The sequence below is a fragment of the Carcharhinus amblyrhynchos genome, chromosome 6, assembly GCF_965287045.1.
Source record: "Carcharhinus amblyrhynchos chromosome 6, sCarAmb.v2.hapA, whole genome shotgun sequence".
Taxonomy (NCBI): Eukaryota; Metazoa; Chordata; class Chondrichthyes; order Carcharhiniformes; family Carcharhinidae; genus Carcharhinus; species Carcharhinus amblyrhynchos.
This window is the reverse complement of record NC_137329.1, coordinates 82,270,302-82,285,830: the sequence shown is the minus strand read 5'-3', so window position 1 is coordinate 82,285,830 and position 15,529 is coordinate 82,270,302. Positions and strand designations below refer to the sequence as shown.

Here is a 15,529-nt window from a genome sequence, read left to right as displayed (position 1 = left end):
CATCAACAGCCCCAGCTAACTGCAACTGGTGTGGCAGGATAAACACAGATGTGAAAACTGTCCTACCAAAGAGGTTGAATGATGCTTATGCAGAAAGATGGGCCATTTCCAGGCTGTGTGCTGTAGCAAAAAACCTGTATAGGATTTGCACAAAGGGAAGCCTTTGAACGGTAGCAAGATTCATGAAGTAGATGGTATCCATGATAGTGAGATGCATTTCCCTGGAGAGATCCAGGAACCAAGAGGCTGATTTTACCATTTTCATTCGAAGTGCTGAATCTGGGTGGAATGCAGATCTGACTTGGGAATCTGCTTTCAGGCGCCTCCATAAGCACTCAGCCTGAAAAACACATCGCGGGTCCCATTCATGATGTGGGTGGGGCTTAGCGCAGCCAAAATGATCAGAGCTCTGAAGAGTGCATGTGCAGTTAGAAAAAAATTTGAAAAAGCACGCCCGTGACAGATCGCCCCCGAGCCACAGAAAGCGAAGAAAGCGGCTCGGGAGTGAAAAGCAGGAACGATGTCCCCCACACACATCACTGTCCCCCTTATCCATCCCTTTACTACCCACAGACATCACTATCCCCCTTATCAACCCCCTTACTACCCAGACCTATCACCACCCCTGCCCCTCTTCCCCTATCAATTGCCCACAGAGTGGCAGCAGACCCCCCTGCCCCCCGTGCCTTCCCACCTCAAATCCATCTGCCCCGCCCCCCCCCACACCAGTGAGTGATCGGACCTCCCTCCTCCCCAACCAGAGATACATCTTACCCACCTCCCTCCTCTGGCCCCTTCCCCGCCAGACAACGATCTGGCCTCACTCCCATCCCCCACATGGCAACGATCTGGCCACACTCACCCCCCACCACCCCCCGCCCCCCCCTCCAGACAACGATCTGGCCTCACTCATTCTTCTCCCATCCCCCAACCTCCCCCAGGGAATGATCTGCCCTCACTCACTTCCTCCACAGAGGAACATCTGACCCGCATCCTCCTCCTCCCCCCACCAAACCAGACAATGATCTGGCCTCACTCTCCTCCCCACCAACCAGAGAATGACAAGGCATGCCTCCCTCCTTCCCCCCACCACCAATCTGAGTCAGAGAGCTGTTGGAAGCACTGAACTCGCTCTTCAGCAGTTGGAGCACCCGATTCAGACTTTTATTTAATAGGTCCATTACAGCACGGTTCCACAGTAGTAAACACGGTGGTAAACGGGGAAATGCTAAGTCAGATAGGCAGTTCATTAATTCAATTTAAATGCTTGCAAATGCATTTAAATCACCATTGTACATGTTTTGGGCACAAATTGAATCGCCACCATTTCAGGTTGCGGTAAGGTGACAATCTGTGCGGACGGGTGCGGATCACGGTACTGGCTCACACCTGACTTCATCACGTTTTCGTGCCCTTATGGTAAAATCGGGCCCCAAGTGGAAGATCCTGGAGGGATATCCTAGTTGAAGGAAGCAAGATACACTTTAAGTTAGACACGGGTGCAGCAGAGTCTGTTCTTTCTGATGCAGGACCGTGGTTAGAGGAAAGATCTTTTCAACCACTGGGCAAAAACCTATATGGACCTCGATGGATAGGACTCATTGTCGTGAGAGAACTGAGGAAAATCCTCCAACATCGAGAGGAAAAAAAGATCACAGAAATATTATACGTGATTCAGAACCAGAGTTGAGCTGTTGAGCTCGTACTGTCTTGCTCCTGATTTGCAGATCGGAAGAACTGGATAACCAATAAAATCAGCCCAATGACTTCAGAGCTGAATTTCTACAGCTGTTGGCTGGACTAGGAAAGCTGGAGACAGCATACCACAAGCTCTTCATCCAGGAACAAAGCCAATCTTTGGAATTTTACCACCCCGCCCACTATGGAAATCAAAACGGACGAGGGATGGAGTATGGAAGGGTCTGTTGACCTCAGGTGTGGCTTTACAGTTTCAGGGCGAGCAAGGACATAAAATCCTGCCTAGTCAGTCTATTTGCACTCAGAAAAGTTTCCCATCTACACTAGCCAAAAGTGAAGGAGAAAATTGACTCGATTTTGAAAAATGGACTTATTTCATCTTTGACAGAACAAATGAGCTGGTGTGTGAAGATGGCTCGGATGCCAAAATCCAATTGCTTGATGAAACCTTGCATGGATCTTAGGCAACTAAATAAAGCACTTGAAGATGAACATACATCCTCTGTTATCTTGGCACAACAACTTAACAAAATTGAGACAGTGTTCAATTTTCTAAATGACCGTGGTGACCAATATTGAACCAAATGTGTGGAAATGCAATCATAGATCTCACTTAACTTATTTCAGATTCCTGTGTAGCAGGATGTGTGACTTAACTGTACTTACCGGGATATTGCAAAATATTTCTGACCCTTCATAACCAGGACCATAACGTGTGAAGTCTTCGACACTAAGCTGAGGAACAATTGAAAAAGATGAAGGAGTACACATCAGAAATCATTTAACAAAGATTGATTCATGAACTATGGTCATAATGGCTATTACTAACCTCATTCTGAAGAAAGAGAACAACATTCTGAGAGCCCTGGTTAAAAACTGGTTTCAGGAATGTAAGCATCTCATGCTTTTTAACGATATGACCTTCACGTATGGCACTTTTCATATTCCATAAAGAGCTGAAAATGAATCACAATATATTTCAAAGAGGGTTGGTGTAAGTATTCTCATGCAGTTAAAACAAATAATTCAATTAAAATATGAATACTTGTTAATTCACGGAAAAGTGAACTCATTTGCATGCTTTATGTGGTTATAACCCAGAAGAATTTTTTTATTGTAACTCTAAAATCAAATGCAAGTGTGAAATAAAGTCAAAATATTACATTAACATTTTTCTTAAGTTTTTACTCTTTCTTCTAATTATAACTATATTGCAAAACTCAAAGTTCATCTGACCTTGAAAGCTGCAGTTCTGAAATATGACTGCTTCCTTGACAAAAGAACAATCCTGGCAGTGCCAAAATTACACCACAGCCTCAATATTTCTCCATATTTTAATACACAGGACAGTGGTGAATGTGCATGAATTATATTTAGAAGGATTGAAATTTTAATTCAAGTCCTAATTATTCACATTGAAGCACTAATGCACATTTTTATATTCTGGTTGGCAGAAATTTGGGGTATAAGTAAACATTGGCAAAATGGGTACATGATGGGGCATAATTTCAGGCATAGCTTTGCGATTACGTCCCCATAGTAACTTTCATTCCCATAAAATCTACACGGTTATTTTTATATATTTTTTATATCATTTACAGAGTGGCAGAAATTACTTCACATATTCAAAGCAATTGAACTGAAGCAATTCCATGATTATTATAATTTGTAGGCATTTGGTTAGCACGGCTGCCTCACAGAGCCAGAGACCCGGGTTTGATTCCCGGCTTGGGTCACTATCTATCCATGTCTGCTTAGGTTTCCTCTTGGCTCTCCAGTTTCCTCCCACATTCTGAAAGATATGCTGGTTAGGTGCATTGACCCAAACTGGTGCTAGACTGTGGCGACTAGGGGAATTTCACAGTAACTTCATTGCAATGTTAATGAAAGCCTTACTTGTGACGAATAAATATACTTTAACTTTGAATCGTGCAACTATGTAGATCTATGGCATCCCAGGTTTTCCAGTAATAAGCATTTAGAGATTCCTCAACCATGCTCCACTAGACAATTAGATAATTTTAGAAAGAATTCATTCACAGAATGTGCACTCTGCTGGCAAGGCCAACATTTATTGCCTATCTCTAATTGCTCTTGAGAAGGTAGTGGTGAGGTGCCTCCTTGAGCGCTACATGCCCTGTGGTGTAGGTACAGTGCTATTAGGGAGGGAATTCCAGTATTTTAACTCAATGTAGTGAAGGATCAGTGATAAATTTCCAAGTCAGGATGGTGAGTGGCTTGGAGGGGAATTTCCAGTTGGTAGTGTTTCCAGGTGTCTGCTGCTCTTGTCCTTCTCGATGGTAGTAGTAATGGGCTTGGGAGGTGCTGCCTAAGGAGCCTTGATGAGTTCCTGCAGTCCATCTTATAGGTGGTATGGACCTCTGCTACTATGTATCAAAGGTGGAAGAAGTTAATGTTTGTAGAAGGGGCATCAATCAAATAGGTTGCTTTGTCCATGTTGAGCTCCTTGAGTGTAGTTGGAGCTGCTTTCATCCAGGCAAAGGGAAGTTATTACATTACATTCCTGACTTGTGCCTTATTGATGGTGGACAGACTTTGGAGAGTCAGAAGGTGAGCTATTCACCACTAGATGAACAGATGAAGAGGTAAGGGATAAAAAGATATGCTGGTAAGGCGAGATGATGAGGGATGGTAGGAGGCTGATGAAATATTTATCATCAGCACTCTCTGTTTCTGTGTCGTTAATGCTATGTTTTTACATGTAATCGCTCTTTAAATCTCAGCTTCTTGATCTATTGATGACCTCTTTAACATCTCCTCCTCCGGCTCTGTGTCCACTGCTTTGACAAAACAGCATTAAAGGTGCTATGTAAATGTTAGCTGTCAAAGGTATTAATTTTTGTAGGTGATACATTCAATTTACCTCATCCTTTGGAAAGGTTTGAATGCATTTTAAAATCTGTTTTAAGACTAATTTAAGGGTTTATTCTGCCTAGATATACTTTCTTGTGGAGGAGGCAAAATTATCATCATCTAGACACTCCTATTTCTGAGAGCATGCAGGAATGTGTTGGAGTATTTAGGTCAGGTATGCCAAATATCTTAAAAGGAGATTAGGCAAGGGTTTGTGTATGAAGCTTTAACTTATTCCAGATTTGTCCCTGCAAAAGACTTATCTACTATTAAATTTTACTTTGTTTACAGTTGTCAAACTTAAACATTTCAAGAAAAGGTTCAACACGAAAGGAGGTTGCAAGTTTAATACTTTGAGAAGTACCATGACAATTGAATGCTGTAGAAGCTCGGATCCATGATGATGCTCATATCATATGTTCAATTTCAGCATAACAACAAGGAATGTTGTGGTTAAATAGTGGGGTAGAGTTTCTGTTTTCAAAATGTGTTTGAAATTGCAGGGGTTAGCTGACAGTTCAACTTGCTGTTAGAGGTCGTTTGCGTAAGCACAAGAAGTGAAATAGTTCCTGAGCTAGTGCAATCAGACATTGTAATAGAATGCAATCATTTACTTGATTTTTCATTCCATTGAAAACACTCCTTGATGTAGCTAAGAAAACTGGTGCAGTTTTAACAATATGGCTGAAAATGGGGTCAGTGCTGAAAAGTATTTTTAGCAAGAAAGTCCACTCCTCCACCAGTGAGAAACCTGGTTTAAAATCATTCAAAATCATTAGAAGAAAAGCTATACCAAACCATAGCCAGTTACTTTTAGTAACTTAATCACTTTTTTGTATAGAAAACATTTTGAAATGGAATTTGAGCCCAGTTTGAGGAACCTTCCTGAACCAACACAGTCTTGCAATGTCAAACTAGGAAAATGCCAATTTTGTTGCTGGGGATTGCTCCAGGAAAATTGAATCAACCTATCACAAAAGATAGCAAAAATCAGAACATGGCTGGTCTTGGGCCTAAGTCAACTTAAGAGGCAGTAACCTAGAAGAGTGGGTGAAGAGAACATGGAGACAGTGACCATCACTGAGAAGAATGATAGAGCCATTAGAATCCATTAACAGTGAGAGAGAAGCAACAAGGCCATAAACAGTGAGAGAGGAACAACATGGCCATTAACTGTGAGAGAGGAGGAACGAGTCTGTTAACAGGGAAGTGAGGCTTTTGAAAATAGTAACAGGTATTCAAGAGAAAGGATTTGAAAAGAAGAGCCTTGTGAAAAGGTAAAACAAAGCAAAAATATTTCACTAACAAAATAATTTTTGAAAAGAAATGAAGTGAAAGGAAAGACAGTCAGGGATCACATAAGACGTAAAGGGGGGAACAGTTGCCTTCATAAGATATTCAGAAAAATCCATTCCCCTAACATGACCAACAGGTATATTCAAGACATATGTTTGCATCAAGTCATAGCCATGCTTACGAAGGTCATCTAATCATTCCGTTTGACCTTCATGCCCTGGTTCTTGTGCAGGGTTTAGGTAGTAGAAGCAGTTACTCTACACATTTACTCTCTATAACCAGTTACTTAACTGAAACAACCACACTGAACAGGAAAAGATCTTCCTTCAACTGGATACTGACATGTTTACAATTCAAACACAATATATGTATTCCTGTTTGTGTAGGGATGGTGTTGGTTGTAGAACACACCTATTAAAGAATGTTAATGGCAAGTCTTTATTAACTACGTGTACAATTATGGAGAAAAAGGGTAGGCAGCTACACCACGCTATGTCTTAACACATCATTGGTCAAAACCATATTGACCCTAGGTCTAAGTCATGTGCCTTCTTACCTCACTGTAGGCAGTTCAGTACTCAATTCCATATTAACCCCATACATACCAGACCCTTCTATGACTGTTTGCAATGCGACAAAGGGTAATTAAAGTTAATTAGCATTCTATAAGTTATGTCATGGATAATGGTTTACAAGATGGGGTTTATGAGATTGGTTACTTTGGACAGCACTATGCTTCCTGTGACGCTTACCCTTAACTAAGAATCAAAAGACAATGCTGACAACACCCAATGGTTCTGCCAGTATCCACAAGGAGGGAAACAAACTTAATGTTTCAGGTTAATGACCTACCATCAAAATCGGGAAAAGTTAGAGATGAAATGGTTTAGGAAGTGAAATGGGGGAAGGTGGTTTATTCCAACTTTTCTCTCTCTACCCTTGTCCTTAACAAAAGTATCAGCTTCATTTCTTTATGATCCACCCAAATGAATGTTAGGTTCAGTATGACACTGACTCTGTGTTCACCTTTGGCCCTGCACCCACCTCTTTGGCCAGCAGTCTTCCTCATATGACAGACCTATCATCCCAGGAATCAGCCTGGTAAGCCCTTGCTGCAATCCCACTGTAGCAAGGACATCCTTCCTCAAATAAAGACACCAGAATTGCTCGCAATACTCCAGGTGTGGGCTCACCAATCACCTATACAATTGCATGAAAATATCCCTATCTCTATACCTATACTCAAATCGCCTTGCTATGAGAGTCAACATACCATCTGCCTTCTTTACTGCCTGCTGTACTTGCACGCTCACTTTCAGTAACTGATGTACGAGGAAACCAAGGCCTTGCTGAGTATCCACCTCTTTCAATGTATACCCATTCAAATAGTAATTTGCCTTCCTATTTTTGCTCCTGAAGTGGATAACTTCACATTTATTCACACTATACTGCCATCTGCCATGCATATGCCCACTCACTTAGCCTGTCCAAATCATGCTGAAGCATCTCTGCATCCTCCTCACAACTAATCCTCCACCCAATTTTGCATCATCTGCTAATTTAGGGTTAATACATTTAGTTCCCTCTTCCAAATCATTATTATATGTGAATAGTTGGGGTCCTGGCACAGATCCCTACAGTTTCCTACTCATCACTGCCTGCCAATTGAAAAAAAACCACATTTATGCCAACTCTGTTTCCTGTCTGCTAACCAGCTTTTTATCCATCTCAAGTCAATACCCCAATCCCATGTGCTTTAACTTTACATAGTAATCTGCTATCCTAGACCTTGTCAAAAGCCTTCTGAAAGTCTAAATAAACAACATCCACTGGTTATCCCTGGTCAATTTTACTAGTTACAAGCTCAAAGAATTCTAGTTGATCATCATTTCCCTTACATAAGTCCATGCTGACTTTGTCTGATAACACCACTACCTTCCATATGCTGTACTATGAAATCATTGATAATGGACTCTAGTAGCTTCCCTCTCCCAACATTAATCTTACTGGTCGATAATTCCCTTTTTTTCTCTTTACCTCCCTTTTTGAATAGTGGACTTACCTTAGCTACCCTTCAACTTGTAGGAACCATTCCAGGGTCCAAAGGATTTTGGAGAATGACCACCAATGGCTCTATTATTTCTAGAGTCACTTCCTTAAGTACTCTAGGATAAAAATTATCAGGCCTTGGAGATTTATCCACCTACAATCCCATCAATTTCCCAAAAATCATTTCTCATGCTGATTTCCTTCAGCTTCTCACTGAAACTTGTGTTTTTCAGAATTTCTGGTACATTATTCTTCCTTTGTGAAGACAGAAACAAAGTATAAATTTAGTTCCTCAGTCATTTCTTTGTTCACTGTTATGAATTCCCCTGTTTCTATCTGTAAGGGGGCTACATTTTATTTTGTCACTCTTTGTCTCTTTACGTACCTATATAAACTTTTACAGTCAGTTTTAATGTTCCCTGCTAGCTTACTTTCATACTCTATTTCTCCCTTCTTAATCAATCCCTCGGTCCACCTTTGCTGAAATTTAAACTGTTCCCAATCCTCAGATCTATTGCTTTTTCTTGCCAATTTGTATGCTTCTTCTTTGAACCTGATATGATCTCTAATCTCCCTTGTTAGCAATGGTTTGGCCACAGTTAACTTTCCACTCTTGCACCAAACAAGAGTAAACAACTTTTGGAGTTCACGTATTTGTTTCTAGAATGTCTGCCATTGCCTGCCCACTCTCCTTCCTTTCAGTAATGTTTCCTAGTCCATCAGAACCAATTCATGCCTCATACATCATCTTTCTTAAGATTCACGACACTGGTCACAAAATCAACTACTTTACTATTCACCTTGGTAAGGAATTATATCATATGATGGCCACTCATCCCCAAGGGTTCTCTCACAACCAATCATTTCACATTCCACAATACACAGTCCAAGATGGCCTGTTCTCTTGTTGGTTTCTCAATGTTTTGGTCCAGAAAATCATCCCATTTACACCCTTCCCTCTTGTACAGTGACTAATTTGCCTCATTAAATTTATATGCAGATTAAAGTCATCCTTAATCATAGATATTCCTTTGCATCTCTGATTTCCTGTTCAATGCTATTCCCAAAACTACCATAACAGTTTGATGGTCTGTATACCACTCCCACAAGTGTTTTTTGCCCCTTGGTGTTTCTTTACTCTACCCAAACAGATTCTACACCATCTGTGTTAATACTGTCTCTCAATACTATATCAATATTTCCTTTAATCAACAGTGCAACTCCATCATCTTTTCCTTTCAGTCTCTTCTTCCTAAACACTGAATAGTCCTCAATGTTTAGTTCCCGTCTTTGGTCACTTTAGAACCATGTCTCCATTGTCCCAACTATTATCATAGTCCTTTACATCTATCTGTGCAACAAATTCATCCATTTTATTTTAAATGCTCCAAGTGTTCAGGTACAAAACCTTAAGTTTTAAAGCTAAAGTTTATTTACTAGCGTCATCAGTCAGCTTACATTAAGTTACTGTGAAAATCCCTGAGTTGCCACACTCCAGAGCCTGCTCAGGTACACTGAGGGAGAATTTAGCTTGGCCAATACACCTAATCTTTCAGACTTGGGCGGAAACCAGAGCTTCCAGAGGAAACCCACACAGACATAGGGAGATTCTGCACAGACAGTGATCCAACCTGGGAATTGAACCAGGGTCCCTGATGCTGTGAGACAGCAGTGCTAACCACTGTGCCATCATCCCACCCCAAGGTTAGTCCTTTTAATAGTCTTTGTTAATACTTGCACTTGTTAATAATTTCCCCAAAGGAAATTAGCCCACATTTACACCATCTTCATGATAAAAATCTTGGATTTTCTTTAGAATCATAAAATTCCTACAGTGCAGAAAGAGTTCATTCGGCCTAACAAGTCCACCTAGAAGGGAGCATCCAAATGAAGGCAGGAAATGATATCCTAAAGTTATAGTCCTAATTAGACTGATAAGGATTGATAGAATTCCTGGTATAAAAAAGAGTAGAGACACAAACTGGTGCCTTTTAATGGCTACTTTGGGTATGGCCAAGGGTCAATGGGGTAAATTGTAATAGGGCCCTCAGGGAGTTTGGGCTGTAGCAAAATAGGAAAGAATGGAAAGGGTTAAATGGGCAGCCTGGCTGTAGTGTCAAAACTCACAGCAGGTAAATACATGAGAAATTATAAATAACTACCTCCCAGATCGCACTAACAGTCACGCCCCAGGTGATACTCTTCAGAGGTTACAGCAACAATAAAGAATCAATATCAGTTATTATGACCCCACAATGTCTAGAGAAGATGTATAAATCCATTGTACCTCTGGAAAACCAATCAAAGGAAGGGGGAGATGGTGACAATTGACGTACACAGTTGAAATTTGCATTCTAGAAGGAAACTGCAGGGCTTCGATATTACAACAAGGTAGACAGGATACGTGCAAAATAATGGCTAAAGATAAAAGCACACAGGACAATGGAGCAATAATATGTGATAGAAAACAGAACTTCAACAAGCTTGAAGTAACAAGACGATAACCTAATCAAAATCTTGCATGTAACACATTGTAACGCCAAAAAGCATAATAATGTGTAAATATAATTATGAGCAGAGTAGCTCATAAACAAGCTGGAATTACAACTCTGAGTGCTGCTTTCCCTCACACATGTTGAATAAAGCTGTTTTTGTTGAAAGTCTATGCAGTCTCATAGACTGTTCATTCAATTCCTCCAACAGTCCCATCACTGCAACATCACGTATTTAGCCTGCCAGTTCCCATGACACTAATCGGCATTTTAGCATGGCCAATCAATCTAATCCACACAGTTTTGGAGTGTGGGAGAATATCGGAGCACCAAGAAGAAACTCATGGGGACACAGAAAGAATACACAAACTCCTCACAGTTATCCAAGGTCAGAATTGAATCTGGGTCCCTGGTACTGTGAGGCAGCAATGCTAACCACTGTGCCACAATGCTACATTCTGTTGGCACCATTTGGAATCTACTCACAAAAATAAATTTAAGTTTTCCGATTTCATTTTACAGCAGAATGCTAACCTTTGATAGATTGCTGGAACATAATAAACTTACAAGCTAGTAATTTTTCTGACTTTGTTTGAATATAAGTTGGTCTCAGACTTACCTGAAGGTCGACCACATCAGCATGGGGACGTGATCCACAGCAGAAGTGTCCTGGAAAATGATGGCTGAAGTACAGCAAAACAGCAGCTGCAGACAATGGTTTCCAGCCATGGTGCTTTCAGGGGGACTCAACTCTGATTAGAACACACTGAAAATAAAAACATTAATGTATTTTTAAAAGAAGCCAACCCTTTTGGTCAGATCTCTGCAATTCTGGAACTAACCAGGCTTGTTTGGTATCCTCTGTTTTGGAGAAAACACTGATCAAGAAAGTGGGCAGGAAACAAGTAATGAAAGGTCATTTAGGAGAAGGAAAAGTATCTTTTCTTAATGTGTCATGAAGCGATTACTTAAGGGGTGTGAGTGATTTTGTAATCAGCAATGAGTATGCAAGCTGTTTAACTCTAAAATCACCAAGTAGCTACAAGCTTTAGAAATAAGTGGCCCTTCTATTTTGAATGCTTTATTTCTAAACTGCATTTCTGGTACAAAGGAGGGTGGAGAGATCCACAAATCCATAACAAATATTAAATATTTCAGAGGTCAGGATTAACTCTGCGTGTCATATGTAACTCAGTTATAACTCTGTACTTCATAAACAGTTTGTAATTTTATTGTACAGCACACAGAAGAATCCACTGGTCAGGGCATTTCTGATTTGAAGTAAAGTTTATTTATTAGTGTCACAAGTAGGCTTTCATTAACACTGCAATGAAGTTACTGTGAAAATCCCCTAGTTGCCACAGTCCAGCATCTATTCATGTCCAATGAGGGAGAATTTAACATGGAAATGCACCTAACTGGCACGTCTTTCGGACTGTGGGAGAAAACCCAAGCAGACATGGGGAGAATGTGCAGACTCCACAGACAGTGACCCAAGTTGAGAATTGAATCTGGGTCCCTGGCGCTGTGAGGCAGCAGTGCTAACCACTGTGCCACCGTGCTGCCCATGGGTGCAGAAAATGGTTATTTATAATATTGTTCCAATTTTCGCCGTCATAGGAAATACACAAAAATGGTGGACAGGAATTGATTTTCTAGAACTTCAAGCATGTTCTATGTTAAAATAATGGGGGTGATTTTGAGCTCTCACTCTCCGTCCGCAAGAATGGTGGCATATGCTCAAATTTTGAAAGACTCGGAAAACGCGAGTTGCACCGAAAGTTTCTGAATTCTGATCTTCCAATCCCCTCACCAAAGGACTAATGTGAAACACACCACAGGATCCTAGGATCCACATTTTAACACATTACCATGTCATTAGCAAGAACTCTCTCCCAGACTTCCCCCTTGTCACAGGATATTCAGTATGCTGGTGCCATTTACAGCAGAGGGGTTTTGGAAGTGAGTGCTCAGGCAGCCAGATCCCTCCACGGTGTTCATCACTCAGTGGGCATCAGGGAGGATGTGGGGACACAGGTGAGTGCAACTCAGAGCTGGAGGGGAGGTCGCAGAATCACCATTTCAGGAATCGGGGTCAGGAGGGGTCACCTGTAGGCCTTACCTTCCCTTCATGTTAAAGGGGCTGTGAAGGCCGATATGCAGCCAACACTTCCCATGGGTTTTTTTCCATATCGCAGCTGTGGGGATGCCTTTTCTTACTGGGAGCTGGCAAGAGGGCTGGAGTGCTGTGAAGGCTCTTCACCACTTCTGAGCCAGGAGAAATAGGGTGCCCCTCGGGACATGCTAATTGCTGGCCTCAAACAATTCAGCGTGCCTTGTCTGCCACAAGGGAAAGACAAATAGCACAGTGATGAGAACTGCTGCCTCACAGTGCCAGGGGCCCAGGTTCAATTCCGACCTTGGGTCACTATCCATGTAGCGTTTGTAAGTTTTCCCTGTGTCTACGTGGATTTCCTCTGGGTGCTCCAGTTTACTTCCACAGTCCAAAGATGTGCAAGTCAGGTTCATTGGATACTAAATTGCCCCTTAGTGTCAGGGGAACTAGCAGCATACATGGAGTTACAGAGATAGGGCTTGGGTGGGAAAGTTCTCTGTGCAGGCTCGATGGACAGAATGGCCACCTTCTGCACTGTAGGAATTAAATGATTATATGACACTTGGCTGAACAGCCTTCCTTCACTAGTGGTTATGAAAATAAATGCTGTACAGCCAAACAGCACTGCCCCTTGGTGGAGGCCATCTTTTAAACTTTGCAATCATACGTCTCAGGTATTGAGCTGACATTCCTAAAAAGGCTGCAAATTCGCACAGATAACGTTGATGTGCCCCCCACTCCCCATGAAGGTATGGTGGTGATGTATATCATCATGCACCCCGTTTGAAGTCATGAGGTATTCCCGTCAGAATGCAAACATTGTTCACATGCAGCCACTAGACTGCCCGCTAACGTGATTCCAAGTTTCTTGGAGTGTGCTTGGGAGCTGGCAGAATGTGAATGTTTGGTGCCACTGAGACACAGGTGGGCTCACGCACTGCATTCTGCTGGAGCTGACAGGGACCAACGTGGTGAAGAGGCTATAGTGTCTAAATGAAGGGTGTGGGCAGTGGTGTGGATGCATCTACTGAGTGTGCTGCCATTGAGTGGTATTTCCAGAGGAGTTGAGGGAGGAGGGTCAGGGTTCTCTCACGAACCCTTTTATCCCACTGTAGTGTTCTCTTCAGAGTGCATGGATTAGAGGATCTTGGAGTCTGTCGAGTTGACAATCTACTTACTGGCATTGAGCAGTAGCAGAGACACTGACATGCTGTGGCATCTAGCCAGGACCAGCACTCTGCAGAGGAGGAAGTGGCTGGGCCTGTCATTGTTCTGGAAGCAGCTCCACAAATGCATTTGAGGGTAACTGGCTGAGGGTATTCTGATATCGGTTATCATACCTGCAGATGTCAGAGATGTAACGCTCTAGAAGGCTATGTTTGTGCCAGGGCATCACATCTGACAGACCCTGCAAGAGCTGGCACCACATGGAATGGAGGGACACCCACTGCCCGTGGACCTTCAACTCTCAGTTGCTCTGAATTTCTGTGGTTTTGCATATTTCTTTTGTTTTTATCTTCAATTAAACATTAGCGCTGATTTGGCAATCCCATACATCCAGCAGGAAACTGCAATTCTTGCATCTTGGAAAACCAAGGGAATACAATTGGTGATTTTCTTTCCAATAAAATTAATGAATGGAGAAATCACAGGCTGCACACACATAATTTCCCCAGATGTGCTCACAGAACTGTTGCAAAATCGAATCATCCTTATAACATATAGGAATAGGTGAATACTGAAGTGGCTAGTGTTAAAATGAGAATTATGTTTTTCCCTGAGACCAACAGCTCAGAATAAAGGTAAGCTATTTGGCTCATCACAGAACTTAATGTCATAATCAGTGTGATATGATTTGTATTTTTGAGCTGATCTTTGATTGACGTGTTGTATCCAGACATTCATCAGCTTGAGAAATATGATAAACTTTCAATGGTTCTTTACCATTAAGTGATGTGTCTCCATAAGTGAGCATCATGAACAACAAAGTTAAGGTCCATATTGACAATATTTGCTTTGATAATTTTATTTCTCATTAAATGCATCTTGTACACTTTCGTTAACACTGAGCTGAAGTGTAGTATTTTTTCGCCAATTTGAAGACATCTGGAGTACATGGTGGGTAGTCCACACTATTTTCGTGCATACCAAACTGTTTTACCTGTCAGAACATCATCCCAGATACCGTGTGCAGTTCCGGCGCCTGTGAAAATTATCCTTGTAATCAAGAATATAACAGGATTGAATACTATTATGTCACATTGAAGAAAGCTTCATACAAAAAGGATTTAAAATTTGATTCCAGTTATATTTAGTTCATTTCTCTATCAGTCTAAGAGACTGAAACAATGTAATCAAGTTATCAATTAGAAAGTTTTGTTAATAATTTATGATGATGGGATAGCATTTCAACATTTTCAGCAAATTTGCAATTTTTATTTGAAATCAAACATTGAAACATGGTTATCTACCAATTATGACTTTTGTTTTGCATTCAATGAAGTTGTAACTAAGAGGTCATTCTTGGAAGTAAAGTCTTGCATCAAGCAAGTGTGCGCATAATTCACTATTTCAGGAATCCGAGAAAAGTAGATTTTTCCCAAAGTGTGTCGGTGCTTGATCTTGCGAATAAATATGGCTTCATAATCCTGCATGGTGAATAACAACATAAAGCTGTGTTAGTCCCTGTGATTTCAAGTTGAAGGTTAAGAGATGAGGTTTTCTTTGACATATTCTAAATCTTTATTTACTTTTTTTAATTTGATCCATAGACATTAAAAGTCCTGAAGCTTCCAAATTTTGTCCAAGAAAATTAAGGGATGCCACAGCTTGAAAGGACAATGAATACATCGGAATGAAAATAACGAAAATATGATCTAGGTCTAAATCTCGAAGGAACACAAATTAACCAAGAAACAAGGCAAAGAACTAGAGGGTGCAACTGTAAGGGACCATAAACTAAGAACAATAATTAGTAAATATTAAAATATTAAATGAAAAGCAG

At 41.1% G+C, this 15,529-nt stretch overlaps 2 protein-coding genes across 7 annotated transcripts in view; both read right to left on the bottom strand.

Annotated features, from left to right (window-relative positions):
* LOC145344501 (V-type proton ATPase subunit S1-like) overlaps positions 1–11,138 on the bottom strand; it is a 41,027-nt gene extending 29,889 nt beyond the window's left edge. The window contains exons 1-3 of the mRNA XM_080191679.1: positions 11,029–11,138; positions 2,528–2,654; positions 2,365–2,433 (exon numbers count right to left, since the gene is read on the bottom strand). Of these exons, the coding sequence (XP_080047805.1) occupies positions 2,365–2,433; positions 2,528–2,654; positions 11,029–11,138 (306 nt within the window). The remainder of the gene's footprint in view (positions 1–2,364; positions 2,434–2,527; positions 2,655–11,028) is intronic.
* Positions 11,139–14,548: 3,410 nt separating this feature from the next.
* iqub (IQ motif and ubiquitin domain containing) overlaps positions 14,549–15,529 on the bottom strand; it is a 63,899-nt gene continuing 62,918 nt past the window's right edge. For all 6 annotated transcript variants that reach the window (XM_080190793.1, XM_080190792.1, XM_080190795.1 and 3 more), the window contains one exon: positions 14,549–15,173. In XM_080190793.1, the coding sequence (XP_080046919.1) occupies positions 15,000–15,173 (174 nt within the window). In that variant the 3' untranslated portion in view covers positions 14,549–14,999. The remainder of the gene's footprint in view (positions 15,174–15,529) is intronic.